This window comes from Falco cherrug, chromosome 15 (assembly GCF_023634085.1).
Source record: "Falco cherrug isolate bFalChe1 chromosome 15, bFalChe1.pri, whole genome shotgun sequence".
Lineage (NCBI taxonomy): Eukaryota > Metazoa > Chordata > Aves > Falconiformes > Falconidae > Falco > Falco cherrug.
The window spans coordinates 12333123-12355165 of NC_073711.1; the positions used below are offsets into that span (position 1 = coordinate 12333123).

A 22043-nucleotide genomic window follows, 5' to 3' on the forward strand; every position below is an offset into this window, starting at 1 on the left:
CCTCAACACCAGCAGCAACTGCTGCTCCCTCGGCTTCCCAGAGCTCTGCACGGGGAAAGCCCAGGGCACAGCCACCTGGCTGCCCTGGCAGGATGATGCCCTGGGCAGCTTCCTACTTTGCTATGCCGAAACCCAGCCTTACCCTCCCCAAAACAGCTCTGCTACTTAAATAGGAGGGAAAAAAATCATAACAAGTCAGACTTTGCCACAAAACACGAAACAGCAGAGGAGCTGATACTGTAAATGGGAAGGGTGGGTGTACCTTCTTTGAAGGAGAAAGGTCTTTCCTCCTCCTTTGGTGCACTGGGATGTAAGCCCAGAGCTGCTATCGCAATCATTTGTGAATGTGGAGGCAGGTCTAAAAAGCCAGCTGTGAATTTTGGTAGTTGAAAAGGAAAAAAAAAAAGAAAAAAAAAGAAAAGAAAAGAAAAGCTCAAAGCAGACAAATAGAGGGTTGGGAAAATCAGTGCCTAGATTTCAGCTACAGCATCCAAAACCTGCACTCTTACCTACAGCCACAGACTCCCTTTCAGGCCTTTGCCCCACCTCCATTTGACTTTCTTACCTACCCTGGCATCTCCACGTATCCAGATCATACAGTAAAGCCAACCTTTGCCACTGCACACAAGCACAGCACTTTCAAAGGCTCGTGTCCCTACATTAATTTATTCCAGACACCACAAAAAGCCTCCTCACTGAGAACCATTCCCCTACCAAACATCAACTTTCAAGCCTCAATCGTCAGAATTGTTCTGGGAAAGAGACTTTTTTTTTAACTGTACAAAAACATGCCTCCTATCTCATACTCAAAAATGACTAAAATGATTGATTCAAATGCTACAGAAGTTCAGCCTTAGATACGAGAGTAACAAAGTCTCATCTCGATAGGCCAAACTTGCAGAAAATTATAAGCAATCGAAAATGAGTCGTTCAAATGGAAGTGTTATGCAACATGAATGACAGTGACCTGAAATACTCAGAGCACACTGTTCCCATCTCCAATATTTGACTATAGCAGCAAAGGAAACTTTGGAGGCCTGAAGAAAACCATTTCCACCTTGGAGAAAGAACAGATACTTAAAACTGCAACACTTGAGTATCTTTGGGGCTTTCGATTCCTTGCCTTACCAGAATACCTTTGGAAATGGAGGAGGTTTAGATGATGTGTCATTCTCAACTACAACCAACAAAGATTACCCTTAGACTTACCTCAGGCCGTACAGGACAGTCCCATCAGGATGGAGCCGAATCATGCGATTCTTCACTGTCACCCCGTGCAGAAAGGACTTCTTGTCATTCAGGAAGTAGGTGTCCGGCAGCCACAGCTGGTCAGCCACCCGGTTGTCCAGGGTCAGGTTGAGAGGAAGGTCGTTATACGCCAGGCGTTTGTCCCGCCAGCTCTGCTGGAAGTACATGGTGATGGTGTAGTCCTGGGAAAGAAAAGTGCAAATGTCAGCCCAGATCTAGGGTAGGGATGTTACTCCATCCCTTCACTACTGCCACTGCGAAGACTTTGGTGGGTGTCCAAATTCCTTGGCATCAAAATCTTTGGGTCCACACCTCCACCAGTTTGGGGGGCACTGTGCTTTTTCTGGGAAAATGGAAACAATCCTGAGCCTTGCAGGTGACAAAATGGCATTACATGACTCCAGCAAAGCAAAACTGCATCCCACTCACATTGTCCCGGCCTGCTTAGAGTTTGGCTGCAAAACCAGTAGTAGTCAGGACTATGATAGCACTAAGGGATGTCAAGCAAGTGGGCTACACCACGCCAAAGACTTCAAGGACTGATCTCCCAATTAAATCATGTCAAGGTGTCTGGACACAATGCCCAGCCACTGCTTGTTACCATGCAGTTGGTAAAAGCCAATTTTATTTTGAGCAGAAATTCAGGAGATTCCAAAGGGCACATGGAGAATCTGACCTCGAGGCCAGGGTTTCAAAGCCAACCCAGGCCAGCCGTGACAAGCTATTAGCACTTGCCTTGTTATATGAGCTAAGTCGGGAGTTCATTCACATTCTCAGGAAGGGACATATGTGGAGGAAATCTGTCATCAGTGGAGCGTGATCCACTGGTAAAGGGGCAGCTCCCTCACCATCCCCAGCCAGCACAATGCCATACATATCTCCCTCTCCTCTCCTTTTCAATAGTAAAAAGTTGACACTTAAACTTGCCAAGACAAGCATGTTTTAGAGGACGGGGAGGGCTGTTTGGTGGCCCACAGCTGTAGCTCTGTAGAAACCACCCTACTTGTTGGCTAGTAACAGCACCATCCAGGGGAGATCCAGAGCCCCCCCATCAGCTTGTTCAGAGGCACACTACTGTGGCACTGTACTGGGAGAACGATCATTTCTTCTCAGGTAAATGAGTGGTACAGGAAGGGGTCTTCTACACACCAATGACAGGAAACCTTCTCAGAGCAGGTCTCAAATAGGCTAGGATCCAAGATTTTGAGGGTAAAATAGCTAGCGTTAAAATAACAGGATGTTGATTAGGAAATGGGCACAAGCCTTGCTGACAGTGGCCTTACAGAAGTCAGTGATTTTTCACAATCCCTTAAATAAAAAGCATTTTTGCAAATGCATGCAAATGATCTAGAACAGATGGGGCCAGAGACTCGTTCTCTACCCAAGCAGATACCTACAGTGCCACAGTAATCCTCTTGACTTTTTTGATTTGCATGATGGACATTTCTGCTCTGCAAATTCCAGCTCTGCGCAAGGGGCTGGTGATGACCTTGCTCATGCACTAGCATCTGGGCTGAGCACAGAGGCATCCTGCCTGCCTGTCTTCTCCCACGGACTTCATTCGAAGCCAGGTTTGATTAACACCTCTGAAAACAAGCTCAAATAATCCCACATTATCGGTATGCCAGCTTTCGGGTATCTAAGTATGATTCAGAAATCTAGACCCACATGCATATCCGAAAGGTCACAGAGTAAATCTGTGGTGTAGACTAGATACAAAAGCTATATCTGTCACTTTGTGTGTTATATTGAAAAGAACAAAAACACAGTGACAGCTTTCTGGCCAAGAAACTGTTTTGCTTTGCTTTTTAAAGGACTGCTAAACTCCTGCCTCAGAAGCCTCACAGTCCATCTCTCAGGGGCACAAACATTTTTCATTTTGGTTAAGACCTTGCAAAGGAAAATGTTCTCTGGGGTACCCCTCCTTGGGTGTTTGGACCTGCACTGCAGTGAGAGCATAAAGGAGCAGAGCTCCTGGATTCTTGGAGCCTCTTATCCTCCCTGGTGACAGATTCTTCCCCTGCCTGTAGGAAACTTGGCTACAGAGGCATCATTTCCATTCTCCCCCTTTGAGAACTCCACCCGGACATCTTGGCAAGCTGCTTCACTGACCTGCATTTTCCTAATCCTTGACAGAGCCCTGCAACAGCTCACCCCTAACCAGGCCACCCTGCTGTCATTGCAGGCTTCTGCTAGCCTTCAAGCACCAGCAGACAAGAGGTGGCACTGATCTCAGAAAACAAAAAAGGCAAGCTGTTTACAAAGTGAACAGTCATTAGCACCTAAGAAATTCACCTTCTAGGTGCAGAGACCTTTCTGGGGAAGAACAGCCAGTCAAGCCCTGGGCTGAGCTCCATTTCCCAATCTTCCCAGGCTTCTTGGCACAATAGATTTCTTTGGGCATCCTCATGGAAATCCAGAGTACTTGATAGTCATGGTTCATCTAGTGCCTGAGGCTTCCCTCAGCCCCTCTCTCTGCTGATTCCTGTGCTCCACTTCTCATTCTCCTGCTCTCCCTGTCCCATCACGCTGTTGAACAGTGGGCAGGATTTCTGGGCAGAAGGAAAAGAGCAGGACAAATGTCCACCCCACAGAGTTCAGCCCTCTGTGGGAGAACAAGTACCACTGACATACTGATGGACACAGCACTGAGCTATGGGGAAGAGGGGTGCTCTGCCTCCAGCCCCTGGGAGAGGACAGGGCACAGACCAGGGGTCTGGATGAAGCACTGATATGGCCCACTAAAGCAAATGAGAGGGACCAATACTCAGGAGAGAAAGCAGTGAGCTTTCCTTCCCCTATAAGCCCCATAGCCTGGTCAGGCAATTATGAAGTACCTGTGTGACACCCTGACATCATCACCTGGCCAGGCTCCAGGCCAGAGCTGATGAGATCTTAATCATAGCCTTCCTTTCAGAGGCATATAAAATAATGACCAAGGGTGACATCGTTCTGCAGAAGCAGAATGGCCAGATGGAGTCAATGCATGCAGTGGTTCATAAGTTCAGGAATCAGAAGTAATGAAGCTGATTTTCCTCCAAGTCTTGAACGACAATCCCTTTGTTGTAGGGTTTTATCTGTCATTCAGCTAATATGAGGCTTTCCCAAACCTCCCAGTAACCAGTGACATTCACAAGCCTGCTGATGCCACAGGTAACACCACAAGCTGGGTTTCCCAGCATCATCAGCAGATAGAAAGTTGTCCCATTTACCAGGCTCAATGTTAAGCTTCAAAACCAAACACACCTAGAGCCCATACACCCCTCCAGCTCACCACTGAACCACCTTAGCAGGACAACACAGCAGAATTTCCCCACTGCCTGTCCTAGGAATAAGCAAGGGGGCTTTCTCCATGCACACATACCCAGTAAGCAGCTTTCTCCACTGCTGCTGCTCGAGGAGCAAGCAGACAGTGCATGCAAATATGATTTTCCACTTGCCTTTAAACTAGAAGCCTAGACCCTCTTCCATACTGCACCAGTGTAGCTCCAGTAGCAATAAAAATGCTTCCAAATTTCCTGTTACAGATTCCACTGGGTCTTTCTGGAGGACCATAAAATGCTCAGGTGTGGCCAGTCTAGCCAAGGCCGGTCACTGCTGCAGCTAGGATGGGAGAGCTCTGCAGAGTTCCCAGCTCACCCTGCCAGATACACCTGCTGCACTGGAGAGAAAAGGCAGGACCACGCTGGAGGGAGCATGCATGTTGCAGGCCAGTCTGTGCAACCTCCTGCTTCATCTGGTGGCTACCATGGAAGGGGAGGCAAGCATGGAGGAAGGGAGGTACCACTTCTCATCAGAAACTCTGTGCAGGTTGCACTGCAAAGACCTTTGGAAATTATTCAGTATGAACTTAGATTTCAGTTTTTTAAAAAAAACAACCCAAAGGCTAGGACAAGGGAAAGGGGCTTCTGAAGGGTGGATGTGACCAGAAGTTATGTGTCTCCACTCAGTCCTGTCTTCCACTCCCAGGAAAAACAAGCTTCCCAAGGATACCTGCAAACTTTCTCTGGGTAGGCTTTGCTACGGTAGCTTCACTGGCCATGTCAACCTGTACCTACCCTGACCAGTATCCCACTGCGGGAAGCTGAAATGAACAGCACTGGCAAGGGGAAAGCCTGTTTCAGACCCAGATGAGCCCTGCTGAGTCTCATTGACCTACAAATCATGTGTCGCTTAGACTAAAAGAGCTTGTGTTTTCCAAAACAATCTGTTTCTCCCTCCCCATCTCACTAGTCCAGCAGCGGCCAGATCCCTTGCTCTGTCCCAGAAGTCCGGTACCCAGTAGCTCACAAGCTGCACAGCTCTAATGCTGCTTCCAGCCTTTTTACTCACCGTAGCACCGCTGTGCTGCCCTCCCTGCCTTGCAAGGCAGACCTCATGGCCCAGCTGCGTGCAGGACTGCGCTCAGCTCTACAGCTCCTCTTCAGCCCCTCACGAAGCTGAGGCGGCACCTGAGCCTGCTGGAGAGCTGTTCTGCATGACCATCCCTGTGGGACCCCCCCTGCACATGCCTCCATTCGCTCTGCTCTGCTGAGCAGCTCCTTTCAAGCTGTCAGTCCCAGACCCCCTGCCTCCCCCGCTCCCAGGTTTTGCAAAAGCATTGCTCTCTTTCTCTCTCTCCCCCTTCTTGCTGTGTGACGCATATACAACAGAGGTGAGAGCAAGATGTGGAACTGGCAGACGCCTATGTTGCAGAGGTGCCTCCCTGTGAGGAGGGAGGACAGCTCGCTTGGAGATCCACAAAATCCCTGGGGAAGGGGAGCTTACCTGAGGAACTCACATGCTGAAATGGCAGTGCACCCTACCAGCTACCGAGAACAGGGCTGCTAGCATCCATCTCCAGACGAGAGGAAGAGACTGATAATTACAGCCTTTCCCGAAACTCAGCAGAGACCCCAGACCAAAGATGTTGTGAGAGGACTGAACAGCGAAAGGCTGAAATATTGACATGAGAGGGGCATGGATGAAGGAGGGTATTTCCTGCAGAGCCCCAGAGGCAGCAAATTCAGTCAGGCATGCACAGGGATTCCCCAGTTTCTCAGAGGACAGGGTAGGTAAGGTCTAAGGGAGCACAGCTGAGGCACAGCACAAGGGAAATAAGCTGGCACCATTAGTATGAATTCAGGAATGGATTTCCACGGGCTTATATTCCAAACACCTTTATTAGCATCTACCATATGAGCCCCTCCACCTCACAGAGCCTCTTTGGGAGTGCAATGCTCACCGATCCTTAGAAAGAAAACTTGTACTCATCCTGGACCCCTCCCCACTTGTGCTGGCTCTGCGCAGCCTGGGAGCAGAAATGAGCCTACTGTCAGAGGAGACCAAAGCCATCTCTTGGAGCAGAAAAGTCCCAGGAGGTGGATGCCAGATCTGAGCCTAATGAGAACAAACCCACTTGTGTAGAAGAAGGCAAAGTTTAGGGCGGCCAAGTCAGTGAAAGGACACACGGGTCCAGGAAATGGAACTAATACAGGACAGTGGGTCACTCCTGGCACTGTAAGCACAAGTTGGTTGCCACCGAAACACTGACAGACTGGAGGGTAGGAGGATGCTGGAGCACTTAGGGGTAGCAGATACTATCTGAAGCCACCACAACCCAGGTGAGGACATGGGCATGTGGCCAGTTGCTTGTGGGCCAGCCACGCACATTGAGCAGTGTGCAGGGATGTGCCCAGACCGCCAAGGGACACAACAGTACAGGGAGTCGGTTCAGGGTGGGAACCTTTACTTCCATGTCTACAGATCTAAGAACAGCAATGGGTAGAGCAGGCCAGTTAAGGCACCTCGGTAACAAGGGCAGCACTCTGCAGAGAGCACCTGCAGTCTTTAACCAGAAAGCCACCTAAGGCAGTCCTTTGCACACACTGTTAGAGTCCCTGGGCGCAAGGATGCCCCTTTGGAGGCTAGCATCATGTGTCCCTTTCTGCTCCCTGCAGTGAGAGAAGGGGTCCAAAATTTAGCACCCCCTCTTCTCAGAAAAAGCTGCTCTTCCACACAGTTTTGTGCCAGCACGCAGAACACAAACATGGTATATGTCCCAAGTGGTTTTCTTACAAGTATGCTTATGCTGATTTTGGAGACACAGTTGTCTTGTGTCAGACCAAAAGTCTTCCGACATTAGTATCCTCTCTTCAATAACAGTAAAGAGAATAGCAGAGAGGAATATAAGAAAAACAGGATCTCTGTTGTGGTACTTAATTCTCCAGCTATTTGAAGCTTAAGGATCTCCTGAGCCAGAGCTGGTACCTTCTTAATTGAAGATACTCAGTTTCTCTTCTGAAAATTTGCCTTAGAATATTCAGCCTTTGGCATCTGCAGTCTTGTGGTAGTGAGTTCCACAGTTTAGCTCTTCACTGTATTTACATCACTTTAAAACAAGTACCAATCAGTCTCAGTCTTTTCTGATTCCCTGTAGTGCTTGCATTAAGTCAGTAAATAATAATAACCCTATGCTACTCAAGCTTACAGGGTTCCACCCCCTTTTAGATACTTAAGGGTTACTGAGCAGAAAAAACTACATGAAATAATAAATAACTACATGAACTCTCAAAAGCAGTAGAAAGGCTCTGACAAAGGCAGAAAGCAGCAAGGAGGGGGGGCAGAGGGGGGAGAAAAGTTGCATAGGTTAAACAGAACAGAGACATATGATGACAGTATCTGACATTCTGCAATGGGTTGTTGCACAAGAACAGACTGAAGACAAAGTAACAGAAATAACTTTCCACAGAGCCTGTGGAATTTGCTGTTACAAAAGCATGAAGTCAGGAGCTTAACAGTATTTTGGAAGGTCTAGGCATTAATGCGGAAAATACAGTCCAAGACATAAAAGGAAGGAACTAATAGGAAAGAATAGCCCAAGGACACAGACTTTCCTGCTGCAAGGCAGAAGCTCCATCTTCCAGTAGAAAGTCACCAGAAGCATCCCTCCTGGGCAGGCTGTTTCATAAACCCTCAGCACCGCTCCTGGGAGGTGCAGAGCATTGGCAGGTTGGGTCAGATCTTCTTCCTTTGTGCTGTGACCTATAGAGTCCCCAGTACTAAACTTGTCCAGAGGCACAAGTGTGCATGCTCATCGGGAGCTACACTAGACTCAGAAGCCAGGATTAGAAATGGAAAGAATAATGTATGTGAAAGGGTCAAATCTTTGCTCAGAATACAGTATTTCTGGTAACATGGATGTCTCCTGTGTCTAGTCCATTTACGTGGATGACAAATGACTTTGATACCTTTTGGAGGGGCTTTGAAAGTGAAGGTGACTATTCCAGGCTGCTAGTGGAGGTTGTGTATCACCAAGCACTTGTAATGTGCTGGAAGCAGTAACTTCTCTGCAGGAGAAAGTACACACTGCTCTTCTGCTGCTGTATGACTTTGGGCATGATGGATCAAGGTTTTGCAGCTTGCCTCTAGCACTAGCTGTGCCACTTGACTGGGGTTTTTTCCCCCCCATATCCCCTCCACCCTGACTTTGATAAAGCACCTCTGTTTGGAGAAGTGACCAAATAAAAGTCCTTCCCCATAAAAGCAAATGACATATGGTCTCCTTATCCAAGATCACAAAAGAACATTAGGAAAGCCAAGATGCTTCAGAAAGAGAAGGAAAAAAATGGAACATCTGACTTAGTAAAAGCCAAGCTGCCACTGCCAGAGACTAATGAACAGTTTGCTGGCTTCAACTTCTTTGATGATTAAACACCATCTCCTGTTCCTGTCATTCTTGGGAGAGAAAGTAAAGGACAAAGTAGTCCTCAAGTATGTTTCATTTTAAGGAGGGGGTAGGGGAAATAAGAGGAATTATTTTTAAGGGGAGGAGAAAGGATGTGCCTGCAATCAGTTGCAAAGAACTGGAGCAGTGTAAAATGTACAGCAGAACACAGGAAGGACAGAGCAAGACAGCCACGGTTCTTCCTTAGCAAGCTTGTTTAATAAAACCACTTTGCCCTCAATAAGGGGTTTTCCATTACCACACAGGTAAATCAATGGGTTCCAGACCTTAACGAGCACCAGTTAATCTGACATAAGTTAATACTTGATAGCAGTCTCTCCAGCTCTGAGACAGCACAAAGTCTGTTCAGACTCTCACTTTTGCTTAGGGCAGGAGGCAGCTGCTCTTGTACTTACTGTACTTTTCATGGGGAGGGTATTCTGCCAAAATACTGCTTTTAATTTTCTCTTTTGGTGCAAGGCTGTGCCCAGTTTTACGAATCTGAAGCTCTGCATGACAACTGTTATACATAAAGTGACAACAATTTTAGGTACTGCCCTTCTCCCTACCTTTCAGCTTAGCAGGTGAGAAAGCAACAATCTTTTTTCCACTTCCCTTATTTTGAATAACCAGATGCCAGCACTAACTCGGGGATCAGGAAAAGCACCTTTCACCTGCAATCTCTCTGTCAGTAATGCAGGGGACAGGAATGGTTGGCTTCTGGGGTAAGCTCTATGCCCTACTGTGGTGCAGGTCTTTGTGCTCTTGAACTCATTTTCTTTAGGACCTGAGAAGTACTTTGCATGGAGATGCTCCCCTCGCTGATCTACTTTTGTAGTATTTTGCATGTGTTTAATTGCTGAATGTATGTCCAGAAACTGGGACAGGCATCAGCTGTATCCTCAACAGCTAGGGGTGTGCAAGTAAAGTGTCACTTCGTCGCCCTATTTCTCTCCTGCTGTGCCCTATCCCTGCAGCACCTGGATTGGTGCTGGTCCTTCAGGTGGGTCATAAGCCAAAGGGGCATTGATGTGTTCATGACAAAGCTTTCAGACTTTCAAACGCGTATATCAATGCCCTGTCTGAGCAGGAGGCAGCACTACAGTCATCTGCTTAACAGCCTCAGTCATGCTGGAAGCAGAGGTCAAGAGGAGAAAGCCAGAACTGATAGGCACAGGGATGCTATCACCTGCTCTATGAGCACATGCAAAACAGCAACATTGTTCAGTGTTACAGGCAGCAATCCCAAAATCACCACCTGCAGCATGACATCTTCCTCAGGCAAGATCTTAGAAAACAATGCCAGGCAGTTTCTATTCTTAAGCCATGAAAATCTGTGAGCTACTTACTGCGTACCATTTCTGCTGGTTTAGCCTCCTCCCTCTGTTCCCCATGAACGAGTAGCTGGACAAAACCCAGAGCCCATTCTACCCTCAAAAGCAGGATTGCCTGACCTTCCCATTTCTGCATAGCTTTCACTCCAAACCTCATCATAACTTGAGAAATTGTCTCCCAGAGAGGAACCACTTAATAAGAAAGGGTCAAACTAGTTTTTGTTTCCTCTACCTTCCCATGCCAGACCAGCACAGGAGGGCATGCTTTGTGCAGACAGCCAACTAGGGCCAGAGAAGCAAGGCCATACATTAAGTTTAGAAAAAGACGATGCATGAATTTTACCAGTTTTCAGGCAGAAAGTCAAAGGGAGGGTGCTTACACTATCTTCTCATCCTGGATGGTCTGGGAACTGGTAAGGACTGATTGTAGTACCAGGATAGCTAAGAACAGGGAACACGCTCACTGAAACAAGGAGGGAGCTCAGGTCCTCATCTGAGTAATTTCTTCCAGGAAAATAGCAAGTTAAGAAGGGTGACTGGCTTGCAATAGTGCAGGGAGGGCAGCAAGCCAACATCTCCCCCCCGAGAAGCACAATGTGTGTTTTCCCAAGTGAAGTCTGTCCCAGGAATGACATGGGTTCTTCCCCTTCCTGGAGATCCTGAAAGGTTTATTGCTTACATTTGTGTTCTGCTAGTACATCAGATGTCTCCAAACGGCTTCATCAAGCTCTCTCTTACTGTATTTACTCAAGGCAAAATATTAACTTAGCCCCTTCTATTGATTCTCTTAACCTCCCTCTAGGTATGCACAAGGTCACCCATTACCACAGTGTGAGCTACACAACCATTAATGCACTATCTCAGTGGAGTCTCAGAGAAGCATCATGATCATGCACCGCATAGCTGGGAAAGGGAGTCTGAGGGCATGCTTATATTACAACAAGCTTTCTGGTTTAAAGCACTTGGTAATTTAAAACAGATTATGGTGCCATAGGCTTCTGCTGACCCATGACAGGAAAACATGGTGCTTTCAGAAAGGTTGTCTTTACCTTCTACCATTTGTCTCTTCTAATCCAGTATGCTATACAACTCCCTTCTGCACACCGCTGCCATGGGTCAGTGTTGGTGCCTGCATCCCAACCTCTTCACCTCCCATCTCCCCACCTAGCTTCTCCCAACTATTTTTGTACGTTCCTAGCACCACCCTTACTGTCTTACAGCCCGTCGCAAGTGTCCTCCTGCATACACATATGGACTTATCTACTATACAGCCATTACAGCTCAAAAGCATTTTAAATAATCACTTTGTATTTAATTAAACATGCAACAACTAGCCTATTAGAGTAAATTAAATTTGAGTGAGACATCTGAGCAGTGACTAGTGAAGATATCAGTTTCTGAAGCCCTCAGAAGGATGGGGAGAGAAAATTAGATTATGTCAAGGGGAAAGTGATGCTGGAAGACCAGCGATGCTCCCTAAACCTTATCAAAGAGGCTTCACAGCCTCTGCACATATCCTCGAAGATTTTTCACCCTATAGTGACTTTCTTACCCTTGGTTGCTGACAGGTTCTCACTTCAAGTCGTTAAAACTCAATAGTCTTTCTAGCAGGAGCAACCTGGTAACAAAAAAATGTAATCTCCAAAACGTTCCCAGAACTCTTCACTCCTCTGTACCTTTTTTATATTTAAATGAAACTTGCTCTTCACCTTGCCAAGAGTTTTACTGGACACCCATCCAGACAGACTCTGCCCCAAGCAGCAGAGGTTCTGCAGCCCTCCACACAGGAGATCGGGGGAAGAAAGGCTGGAGGAAAAAGTTTAAGGGGCTTAGTAGCCCATTGGAATTAGCCACTCTAGAAAACACCTCTGGGTATCAATTCCAGCTCACCCAGTGATAACTCTGTGGACTTTGGGTACTTTCACCTATGCTTTATTTTCTCTTATCTGTAAAAATAAGACATTGATGCTAACTTGCCTCCATGTTGCAGTTTGCAGCCCCCATGTCTCTAGGCAGGTGTTTAACGTGTAATGAACAGAAAAGATTTTTCTCCCTGGGGGGAATAAATAAATAAATAAATAAATAAATAAATAAATAAATAAATAAATAAATAAATAAATAAATAAATAAATAAATAGGGCTTTTAATTCTCCGTGGCAGCGAAGACCAGCAATGCAGTTTGCGACTGCATAGGTAGGGAATCATGTTATGAATGAAGCAGTATTACTACTTTACATGGCAAAATAAAATGCTATGTACACCTCTGAGCACTGAAACCACAGACTCTCTGCAACAATATCAAGGCACACAGTGATTTAAAGACACTACTTGACTTAGAGAAGGAAGGTTTGATATTCCAGATTCTGAAAATTGCCATAAAGATGTCATTTCCCAGGAGGTAGCCAGAGGCAAACAAATCCTTTCAATGATGTAAGGTGACTAACATGTCCTGGGCAGAACAATCACCTCAACTAGGCTGGCACAGATTGGCTTGACCAAAAGGTCAGAATGGCACTTATTTGCTGTAGAAAGCAAAGTTTGGTCATGTAGGAAGGATAACTGGGAGTAAGCAGATAAGATAGTGAAATGCAGAAGAGCAGAATATATTTTTGGCAATAGGGTTCAGGTAGGACAAGGGTGGTCTCCTAAGGGTAAAGAGTAGCAGCCCTGCAGTTTGAAAAACTGCATATTGCACTTGAAGACCCTAAGACTCCTGCACACAGAGACCCAGTTCTATATCTGGGGAGATTGTTTCTACATATAAATATTCTGCAATGCTATATCTGTGGTTCCTAAGTTGAGAAACTCCGTAAGATTGAGTTATCATTGGAGAAAAGGGCTAGCAAATCAACTTTCTCAACTGTGGTGTGAACAGAGCACAGTATAGTCATGCAGGAACAACCAAAAATCACAGGAGTATCAACTGATTTGTTCCAGGAAACAATTTCTACTGTCAAGGGTACCGACCAGACACTGTATCATCACAGATTTAGTCTACCTCTGCTTCTATCCATGGGTTAGTCTGCCCTTGGTTATGCCAGGGTAAACCCAAGAGAACCAGTCCAGGCTGGCAGCAGCACACACATGGTCCATACTAACCTTCTTCCACTTTTAACGGTTCAAGTCTTGTCTGCAGGATCATAAACCTGGTGGACAGGTGCAGTGTAGTTAACTGACAAAGGCATTCAAAATGCAGCTGTATGAAACACTCCTGATTCTGCTGGACAAGTCAAGCTTATTATAAGAAGCATGAAGAAAAATGAGATTTCAGCAGGCTGTGGAGGTCCACAAGCAAGCAGACTTTGACTTCACGGCCAACTGGATGGCAGAGAACAAGCTGCAGTCCCTGTCCATGCTGAGTGAGTGCTCTCTGCAGTACCAGGACCAACAGTCCTGGAGCCAAGGAGCTCCTATTTGCAGAGCTGGCTGAAAGTTATTGGCAGTAAGCCCATGCAAGCTCGGTAAATAAAGTATCCAGATAATAAAAATACCCAAAAGCACTGTTTAATTTTTGTAAGGCTCTGATACAGCCAGTAATATTGAGAGGGAACAGAAATCTTACAGACAGGAACAGAAGCACAGGGCAAAACCATCCTTCCAGAAGAGTGGAACACAAGGCACCTGGCAGATCTGATGGCTCACAGCTTGTACGGCTAAATACCTGACACTCATTTATGGGGGGAACTGCTTGAAAAGGAAGAGGGTTTGTGTTCAGGAACTAGACTGGGACTCAGAAAAACTAGGCTCACACAGGAGCTTACGTATTGTAAATTCTCAAGTCCCCTTGAACCTTAGCTGGAAACCCTTGATGGATAAAGAGGTCAGTATTTTGTGCATCTGTGACCTGGGAATGCATCAAAGGGGATGGGCAGGGAGATACAAGCAACAGGCTGCCTTCCCCTGGGGTCACGCTGAAGTTAAGGGAGATACTGTGGTAGCAGGTTGCTGCAAAAGTGGCAAAGGGAGATGAGGTCCAGCTTGTAAGCAGTGAGTATATTTTGGGTTTGCTTCCCTCTTCACTGGAGCCTCAGTTGGGAGCTCAGTGCAACTTGCCAAGGGGGGCAAAAGAATGTGTAAGAGGGCATACTCCAGTCTGGCAACCCTCTGCACCCTGGCACAGACAGTAGGAGGCCAGTTGTGCACACCTTGCAAGCAACGATGTGGAAAGGGCCAGTGGATCGTGCCTTTTACTCCCTCCTCTGCCATTTTGCTGGCTGAAGCTGGTCTGAAACTCTCCTTGTGTCAAGGCAACAGGGACTACACACATTTCATTCCACGTGCATGCACACCCTCCTTCCCCAAAAAGATCCCTTTTGTCTGACTAGAGGACCTTTCTGGATCTACAAGCAGCTCAGCAGATCCTCTTCCTTTTACCATCCCCTTTCCTTGAATGTTCATTTTTCTCTGTAGCCTAGCAACTCAGCACAGACTCAGAATATTAACAACTCCTGTCCCCACACACTATCTTCTCCAGAGGCCTGAAAATGCGATAGCAGAAAGGCTGAGAGGGGTAGGAGCAAGCACAGGATATGTAGGGAGCATGCAGGGAGCCTCTACCAGCATTCGGAAACAGCAAAGCTATTCAGCTGTCTTATCTGCCACCTTCACTTAACATGTACATAACATATAGAGCTATATATAGCCCCATTTATTTACATATTCAAATAGCAACATGCACGTACTTGTATTTGGATTTAGGTTCTATATTGAGGTACTGACACTCTTGCGCACATACACTCTTTATTGCTAGATGCTTCAAATGTATATATGACAGGATGTCAGAAGGTCAGAGTCTCAAGATCTGATTTGGTTTTCAATCAAACCAGATGAAGCTTTCCCTTGTGGGAAGATACTTTAGCATTCTGAAGTAATCCTCTCCAATGCTGCAGCATTGCTATTGAAACAGGTGGCAGTTTGGAACATTGCTCTCAAATACAGACAGCTTTTTTATACATACATACATACATATATATATATATATATATGAAGGCTGTGGGAGTTCTGCCTGTGTAAAAATCTGAATAAAAACTTAAGCAGGGGAAAAAAAAAAAAAAAGGACATTTTTATCCTGGGCAAAGTTTTCTGCAGTAGCAATTCTAACTACTACAGGAATGCTGGTGTGCAAGCTGAAGTGGTTCATACCAGCGCCATACAACACTGACATGTTCAGATCTAAAGATAACTTGGCTGATACAGGAACAGATGGAGCACTGCAATACATAGCATCACTGAGCTGAAAGTATGCAGCACACTAGACTCTCTTCCTCTCCAACATGACTTCTCTCCTGCCATGGGGTGGAGTCACCTACGAAAGGCAGAGTGAACCTAGCCTCTTCAGTGAGAGCACAGAAATGTTCTCATTTGGGAAATCGCCTAGTGAGCAAAACACATGAACTCTGTTTCTCAGTATTGGAGCAGGGTTGACTCAGCCCTCCTGAGGCTTGAACTTGGAATGCTGGAGGACTTGCAGAGCTGCTCCTTAGGGATAACAGCATCATGGCAAGATGCACAGGGGGAATCATTTGCAGCAAGCATTGCCACCACATTTTATTCATGCTGCAAAAATCAAGGTCTAGGCTAGGAATAAGCCAGTCTACCCAACAGCTTTCCCATAACCATGAATTTCCAGTTATGCAGACAAAAAGCTTTCTGCAGACTCTCTTATTAAGATATCACGTGAAAGCTACAAGAAATAAGCATGGTAGAATAGAAAGCCTCAGGGGCAGAGAGTCATTCTCTAGTCAGGCAGTTCACAGCCTTTCTTCAGCTGAGAGCTTGTTTCAGCAAGGTTTCCACAGTTCATCATCTACTGATCTATGTACGCGGCAAAATCATGCAATTCAGCCAACAAAAATATTTCATTCAAGGACATCATTAGTGTTCAAAGCATCAGAGCCCTTCAGCACAAGCACAGGAGACCTCTTTACAGGGGAAACAAAGCTGTCCTCTCTCACATGAGACCTCCAGACAGTACAGCAGCAAGGACCTGGCAGGACTGCTGCTTTACCAGGCTGCTCTCTGCTACACGGGCACTGGAGTCCTTGCGACCTCTGCCTCAGAAGGAATTCCTGGTAGCTTGTGCAGACCCTAGCTTTCAGCTGGCCACAGCATTTGAAGAGTCCATGCAGTGATCTTTGGGTTGTTACTTAGCAACTTGACTCTAAGATGTAGTGAATTTACTGGGCTGTCTCCGCAGCCAAGCAACACCAGGACCAAGGGCATAGGAATAATTTTTTCATGGAAATGGGATAATCTGTGAAATATTATGGAAGACAGATAAGATTTTTCTCTTCTACAAGTTGCCATAAATGCTGTAAATATTGACATATGAGTCACACTGACCTATTTTCTAGTTCTTAAGCCGGGACAATCTCTTTGCAACCAATTTCAGAACCAATGAATGGGAAGCACTCCAGAGCCCTTCATAAGTTTTCTTTATTCTTAACTATTTTAAGCAAGAACATTACCATCCTGTGGAAGGACCATCCCTGTCTTTTGGGCAGAAAGGGGATTGCTGCTTGTTTAAACCTGAGCATCCACTTCCCCCTACCACCACACTGCAGAGTGCCCTTGAGGCCAGATGCTTTACTGGTCCTCATGCACTACGTTAGTCGAAGAGATCTTTCAGCACAATCAGTGGGACTTCTATTAAAGAAAAGCCTAATGTGGTGTGAGCAGATATCCACTTCTGATTCTTGACTTTCTAGACTGTATCAGTGCTGGCAAAAATCACCCTGAGTCCCAACATCCGCAGGATGTCACCACTGCAAAGATAAACAAAGTAACCTCAAATCTAGCAATGGTAGCTAAGATGAGTCCCTATCATTTGCTTTGCTGCAAAGTTGTTTCTAGGAGCTCAGTAAATTTCTACTCTTACCATCTATCTAGATGAGCCACAGAGCAAGAGGTTGCAGCTCCTGCCTGCAAAAGAGACCAGCTCAAAGCTGCCATCTCTAGAGTGGCTTATAGGTTACTCTCCACCCTGCTATAACCATCTTTCATTTCTCCAAACACCCCTCTAGCAGAGAAAAGCATCGTGATACTGTTGCTTCCCTTTCAGCTAGCCAAGTCATTGCATGTTTATACACAAGCTACTTCCTATTGCTGGAGAAGCAGAGACATGAGAATGTCGCCAAAGTGACTATACGTAGCTGATGGCAGCGTGCACAGGACACTGCACACAACCATGTACAGGACTGCCCTTGGCATCCTCTGATGACTCTTCCCTTCAGGAAAATGTTGTTTCACATGTACAGAACTGCCACTGTTTGATTTCCCAAGCCAAGAGTCATCCAATGCATTGCAGCCCTGCACGTAGAACTTGAAGGGACAATAGCTGCATAACCTAAGTAGTACTGAAGTAATCATTGGCAGAGGAAGTCACAGACACTTGCCAGCCCTGAAGAAACCTTCCATCTCAGCTGCAAGTTTGCAATACTTTAGTCCAAATCACGGCACACAGAAGCTCCTAGTGTGTGTGTGGGGGGGAGAAGCACATAACCACACCTGTCCCTGCCAGCAGAGAGCCTGGGGATATGTCACCCTAGTCAGAGCTGTACCATTCTCACCATGCCACACTGGTAGGATCTGGCCCCTCTGCAGCACCAAGGCCCCACAGCATCCTCTGCTACCTGCAACACTGCCATCCCAGGAGCCTACAGTGATCCAACAGGACTGCAGCCCCTGCAGTACCATGACAGCACACCATCATTAGCTCAGCACCAAAGCTGTCTCTTAGTTTTACCTTATTTTGGCAGTCTTCAATATTCAGCAGACTTAAATACCAAGATGTAATGTATACACACAGACACAGTTTAGATACCAGAGTGTCACAGGGCTGAAGATACCCTAGGCTACAGAGAAACATTTACAGTACTGGAGTGTCATGTCGTACTTTTATCTCATAGCGTATAACTCCAGAAACCTCTGACTGTAGAATTTAAATGCTTTAACCTTTGCTTTTTTAAACCCCTCGGATACCCAGGGACATAGAATAGACTGACTGGGAAATATCTGCATGTTATTTTTCCATTAAAATGAGACTGCAACAAAACAGAACACTTTCAGTTAAGAATAAGAAAAATGCTGATATATTTGAAGAGATGTATAGTAGTATAAGGTACAGCATAATAGCAGAAACCTGTTCCTAAAAGTCTTGAGTTTTAAAGCTCAAGGCATCAAGATACCAGTGGAAAATCCTTTTCAGAGCATATTGCAGCAAAGTAGTTTCTGTTCATTATTGCAGGCATACAGGTCTGCTGAGAGTCTGCAAAAGCTACTGCCAACACTGCATGAGCCCCAAGAAAACTAGGGTTTTGCACACACAGTTTGACTGTCAGAACAGTTTAAGCATGGATTGGACATCATGCATCCACATCAGCAATTCCACACAGCTATAAATTTTCCTGACTTTCCCTTCCCCGTTCCTGAAAGGGCTCAAAGGTCAAGAGTTCTGACAGGAGAATGTACAGCCTAAGAGGCTGCTGTGTTGTGTACCAAAGAAAGCCTCTCATATGAAGCCTAGCCATCCAAGCTGCCTTCTTTCATCAGTTATGCCCAGCACACATCAGATTCAGGCACATATATTACTGTGCACAGGTTACACTGAAACAGATTCAGCTAGTCAGTGCATATTCGTATTCCAAGGAAAACAGAACTGCAAAGCCTGATCAGGACAGATTCCACTACAAAGGCTATTTCAAGCATGCCTAATAGAAAATTTGACATACTGAGAAGAGTGATGCCCCCCTGATAATGGCATAGCAGGTTGTAGGATGAACCGTCCTAGTCAAGAACACCCTTACACACAACCTGATCCACTTTCTTTTGGATTAAAAGCCAATTTAAAGCCTTTGCAGCTCATCACTGTCTTCAGACATGCTTTACATCTCTCTTGAACAGGGAAAACTTCTTTGTCAAATAAGACTGCTTGTTTTTCAAGCAAGCTGTGGGAAGTTGTGAAATAACAGACATGATGCTTGCTTCCATAACCCCCAAGAGTTCCAGTGGAGCATGCCAATGGGAGTGCACTCACTCTGACAAGACAGTAGTGCGGCAACAGGTGATACAGGAGCAGGAGGCAATGAAGCAAAGCATCAAGGTCAGCTTTGCCAAGCATCTTGCACCAACCTTTAACCTATCTGCAGACTGTGCCCCAACAAAAAGTATTGCCAATCCCACAGGCATCCTTCCTTTGACACACATATTCCTGCAAACATTTCTGTTTGAAAGCCTTGTTTCTTACACTAGCCCTTTACAACAATCCTCTTGTAACTTTTCAACTTGTCACCAGGTTTATAAAACTTTAAAGCTAGTGCTATAACAAACTGAAACAATGTTATTGCAGATGTAGGAGAGCATCTTGGGATGAATAAATTATAGGAGCCACAAAGAAATCACAACTATAACGGCTGGATGCTCCGAGCTGTCTACAGTGTGCAGCTACACAGGAGGAAGCAGGTTTAGGACTGCACAGATCATAGGGCAGGAAAATTGAAGCGTTATGAAGGGTAACCACCTCTTATTTCAAATGCATACAAAACTTCTTGTTGTTTTCCTTATTGAAATAGTTCATTAATGCTTGAAGGGAGTCTGAACCATCTGGTACTAGAAAAATATTTCCCCAAAGACTACCTGGAGAGAGAAAAAGCTACAGTTGGAAGTATTAGCCTCTAGTCCCACCATGCAGCAAGTACAATATACTCTGAACAGGCTAGTCCTTAGCTGTCTGTTGAAAGAGCATGCAGGAATGTGGGAGGACTTCCAGCTCGTTCTGCAGCCGTCAGTATTGGATACCATCAGAACTGGATCCACCAAAGCAGGCTGGTTGAACCAGACCATTAAAGCGAAAGGGGCTTTGGGCAGCATTCAGGCCACGTACCAGAAGGTGTTCTTCATTCTCTCGGGTCAGGAGTACTGCCAGGCTCCTTAGGAATGTAGGTACCATACTAAGGGGTCTGAACATAGCACTGTCCAAGTAGCACTATACACCAACAAGCATCTATAAATACCTGCATGTTATTCCATGCTTACTGCAATTCAACTACCTGTAGCAAAATGGCATTTACCAGATAACTTATACAACCCATTTCCTTTAATGAGAACTAGGACATACCATCCCTCCATTCTTTGCAGATCATCTGAGCTACTGAACATCATTATGAAGACGTTTCCTCCTTTCAGCCTGCTTTTAAATCCCCAACTTGCAAATACGCACAGGGTATGAAAAGACTCCAGCTAGGCCTTTCATCTTCATGGATCAACACTTCTTAGAGGGTCTGCCACTCAAATGTGCCCTCCCCAATACCTGTGTGGCCTGGCCCTGGCATCCTTTCCCAGGGATTTCAATTGATGTCACTGATCTTGGCCCAGCAAATAATCCTTCTAATCACTGACAGGAGGAGAGGCTGCAGCTTGGTGTTGCTTAGCAGGGCTAAGAGCAGTACACAGTAATAAAGCATTACTCTGGCAAGTGAGCTTGCAAATAAGGCTGACCACACACAGGCAGCAGCTGTGATGAGCAAGAAGGTGTCATTTTTTTTTTTTAAAATAAGGACTGTACTTTTGGTCCCTCATCACTGAGAGACCATTACAAAGCCAGCACTGTACCTAAGAATGTCCTGCATCCTGGCATGACTCCATCTTCTGAGCTGTACCATGGCACAGTATCTGGGCATGGCCCTCAAGTAGATGAAGATGCATTGACTTTGTGTAGCAAGGCACCAGGAAACACATAGCATGTACAGGCAGCTAAAAAACATTCTGTGTATCAGAGTGTCTGGGAACTTCCAGCTTAAAAACATGACTGTGTTGCCTTTACAGAGTCCTGTATCCTCCAGGATTGAAATGTCACCACATCATCATTTTGGGAATACAGTTCTCATGGGAGTGAAGGCAAGAATTGCTCCTTAGATCATGAGTGGTGCTGTATTCCGCCGCAGCACTGCATCCAGCTGGACTCTGTGGAAAACAACTTTTTGATTCATGCAACAGCTAGTCACTAACAGCACTTGTTCCCCACCATCACAGACCCAGCAGATGCCAATAGTCCCAGGGAAAAGCATGGGAAAGCTGGGGGCTTTCCTCAACCTGCCCAGCCCCAGAACCAGGGCCATTGTTCCCAAAAGGATGTCTGAGGATTAATTAATTATCCTACAAGGGGCAGTAAGTAATAACACTCCTTGTAGAACAATAGAAACTATTTGGTTGCCATGACAACTCAGCTTCACTTGTGTGCCTTTAATTTATCCATTACACAGTCCCTTTCCCAATCACACATGATGCCAAAAAAATGCCTTGTTTTTCTTGCCAATATCCATTGCCCAGAGCAGGGGTAAGACATAGACCTTTCCCTGGGGCATCTGTCACATGGAAGAATGATGCACATAAAATCCCTTCAGCCTGGAAACTTATATCACATGAGAACTCTTCTGCTCCCTAAATGTTTGGGTTTTAAGATTATTCTGATTTTTTTAACCCCTTTTGGAAGCTGCCTCACCACAGTGCTTATAGACCCTGATCTTGAGTAGGTTCTCACATACGGCCACTTTGTCCTCCACTCTCCCCACACCCCATCCCGACACATGTAGGAAGGATGGGTAGGAGATTGTATTTGTCAAGTCAAAAAGAAAGCCATAAGGGATAACCAAATACCCAGAAGTGACATGCCTTCATAGTATCAACAGGACAGACAGTGCCTGGTGCCCAACCTGATTACAGCCATTCCACAATCATCAAAACTCTCAAAGTCCATCAAC

General features: G+C 45.8%; 1 protein-coding gene across 2 annotated transcripts in view; it reads right to left on the bottom strand.

The window, feature by feature from the left end:
• Positions 1-22043, bottom strand: part of LOC102058895 (gamma-aminobutyric acid type A receptor subunit theta) — a 75031-nt gene that overhangs the window by 22788 nt on the left and 30200 nt on the right. For both annotated transcript variants that reach the window (XM_005439980.3, XM_005439979.4), the window contains exon 4: positions 1210-1430. In XM_005439980.3, coding sequence (XP_005440037.1) covers positions 1210-1430 — 221 coding nt within the window. The remainder of the gene's footprint in view (positions 1-1209; positions 1431-22043) is intronic.